A 2,152-nucleotide genomic window follows, 5' to 3' on the forward strand; every position below is an offset into this window, starting at 1 on the left:
AAAGCAAGGTATGATTTAGAAAATTTCAATAAATTTGAATTGATATAAAAATTATGGTTTAAATTTATACAACGGGTGGCAAGTCAAAATCTTTTATGTAGTTTAAATCTTTTCATGCCTTCAACAAATTTTTTTAATCTTTTTTTGTTCATCCTTCCGATAACTTGAATCTTGGCTCAGAAAGTCGAAAAAGTCGAACCTTGTCGACAAGAAGTTTAATTTCTTTTCTTTTTTGCTGTCTCTTCAAGTCCCTAGGGCGAGTTTTTGAAATTAAGAGAAACTAAACCTGTGCTGGTTAGACTGAACTGAGTGCTCTACCAGGCTACATCTCCTCCCATGTATACAACCAGGGAACGAATTTAATACATTTGAATCACTGCTCTAAAAAATTTCTTATCTTTTAATCGGTTCAAAATTGAACCTGCAGTATAGGTAGTTCAGTGACCTTATTAAAACCGGTTTCAGGAGAATATAATTCAACAATCCTATCTTCTGCTCAAGGAATATTTTACAGATCTAAACATTAATAGGAAACAGATTTTTAAATATAATCTACTCTTGAATAATGTTTTTAAACTCTTTCTAAGCTTGACTTATAGTTGTGTTTTGCTGGGAAATTAATAAACTTAGGGAGAAATAACCTGAAAAGATTCAGAAAAGCTTATTTCAAGGGTCTGTTTGCTTGTTGCAGATATACTTGGGGTTACTCAACTGTAAATACTAGAGCTGTTTATCTAGAGAAGGATCCAAGGTTAGTAACTAGTTAAAACCCCCATTGTGCAATCTAAAACATCTAAGGTCAATTTTGTTTTTGCGCTAGCGTAAACATTAATTTCACTTTTCAGAAGGCTGTGACCCTTCATGCACTAAATAAAATGAACAACTTGTCGGTTATAATTTATTAATAAAATTAAATATTTTTACTAAATCTTAACGTTTACATTTAATGCTGTTCATTGTGGAAGTACAGGACAAAGCTAAGGAACAAAACATTTGTAAATATAATAAAATATCAGTGTAAGCATATATCTCTCTAAAAGGGGTTGATAAAATTGGTTTTAAATTTTAGGTCTTAGGATTTTAGTTTCACCTAGGATATTAGCCATAGAAATGGTTAATCATGATTCTTAAAATTTAAACAAGTCTTTTTTTTATTCTTTTCCCTAGATGTATTGTAAATTGCATATTGCATGTTATTACCCACAAAAAAAGGATAACGTAAAAAGTTTGAAAAATGTGCTCTCCTTAAATTCAAAGACCACAAGTTATTTTCAGTTTTATCGGAGAAAAAAAAACATTCTCCCGAATCATACAACTCATGAAGTGTAAACATGGTCAATTGTCGTATATATTCTCTAAATAGTAAACCTCTCGCTCATATATATGTATGTATATTTATATGTTAGCTATAGTTGTCCAAACGGCTTGACCGAATGAGCTGAAATTTGTTGAAGGAACCCATGGGTTCCCGGGGAGTAACACAAACAAAAAGTCGACATTTTTTCTTCAAAAATCGAATTTTTTTTTCCAAGTAATATAAATGTATATATACTTTGCTTGTCTGTCTGTCTGTCTGTCTGCTTGTATGTATCCTTTAAACGTAAAAATAACTGAACCGATCGAAATCTATATTTAATCAAAATTACATATTTGTATTAAAATTGGCCGTTTTGACTTTTGGGATGGATGTTTTAATTAAATGCTGTTCGATATAAGAATATATAAATGGGCTGATAAACTTAATTTCAAGTAGCCCTCAATATGAGAGTGAAATATACGCCTTTTTATCAAAGGAGAAACAAAGGTATGGAAAGGAAAAAGGTGAGGAAGGGATCGCCCAACAAATTTTAACTTATGTACCAAGAGAAGGACGTTATAAATTATTTTGATTACTTTTTAAAATCTGCCAACGCTATATTTTGTCCAGGGATTCAGGAAAAGGGGAGAGGGGAGAGAATGCGCTTGCCCTGGTCCCTTTCCTAGATCTGCTCAATCATTCAGGTATCAAGCAGTGTTTCGGATCCGTATCATTTTGATGCGGATCCGGATCCGCGGATCCGCATCCGTGATGATGGATCCGGATCCGAGGTAACTTTTGATTCTGTGAATCGGATTTTCCCTATTAAATGTTATGCAAGGTTATAATTTATAA

General features: G+C 32.5%; 1 protein-coding gene across 1 annotated transcript; it reads left to right on the forward strand.

The window, feature by feature from the left end:
• Positions 1 to 299: 299 nt before the first annotated feature.
• Positions 300 to 2,059, forward strand: LOC111717703 (SET domain-containing protein 4; the record flags this gene model as incomplete). Its single annotated transcript, XM_023493181.1, has 4 exons — positions 300 to 350; positions 466 to 530; positions 692 to 751; positions 1,928 to 2,059. Coding segments are annotated over 4 exons (285 nt in total), but the record flags the coding sequence as incomplete, so codon positions are not given.
• Positions 2,060 to 2,152: the final 93 nt, after the last annotated feature.

Source organism: Eurytemora carolleeae, unplaced genomic scaffold, assembly GCF_000591075.1.
Source record: "Eurytemora carolleeae unplaced genomic scaffold, Eaff_2.0 scaffold3169, whole genome shotgun sequence".
Taxonomy (NCBI): domain Eukaryota; kingdom Metazoa; phylum Arthropoda; class Copepoda; order Calanoida; family Temoridae; genus Eurytemora; species Eurytemora carolleeae.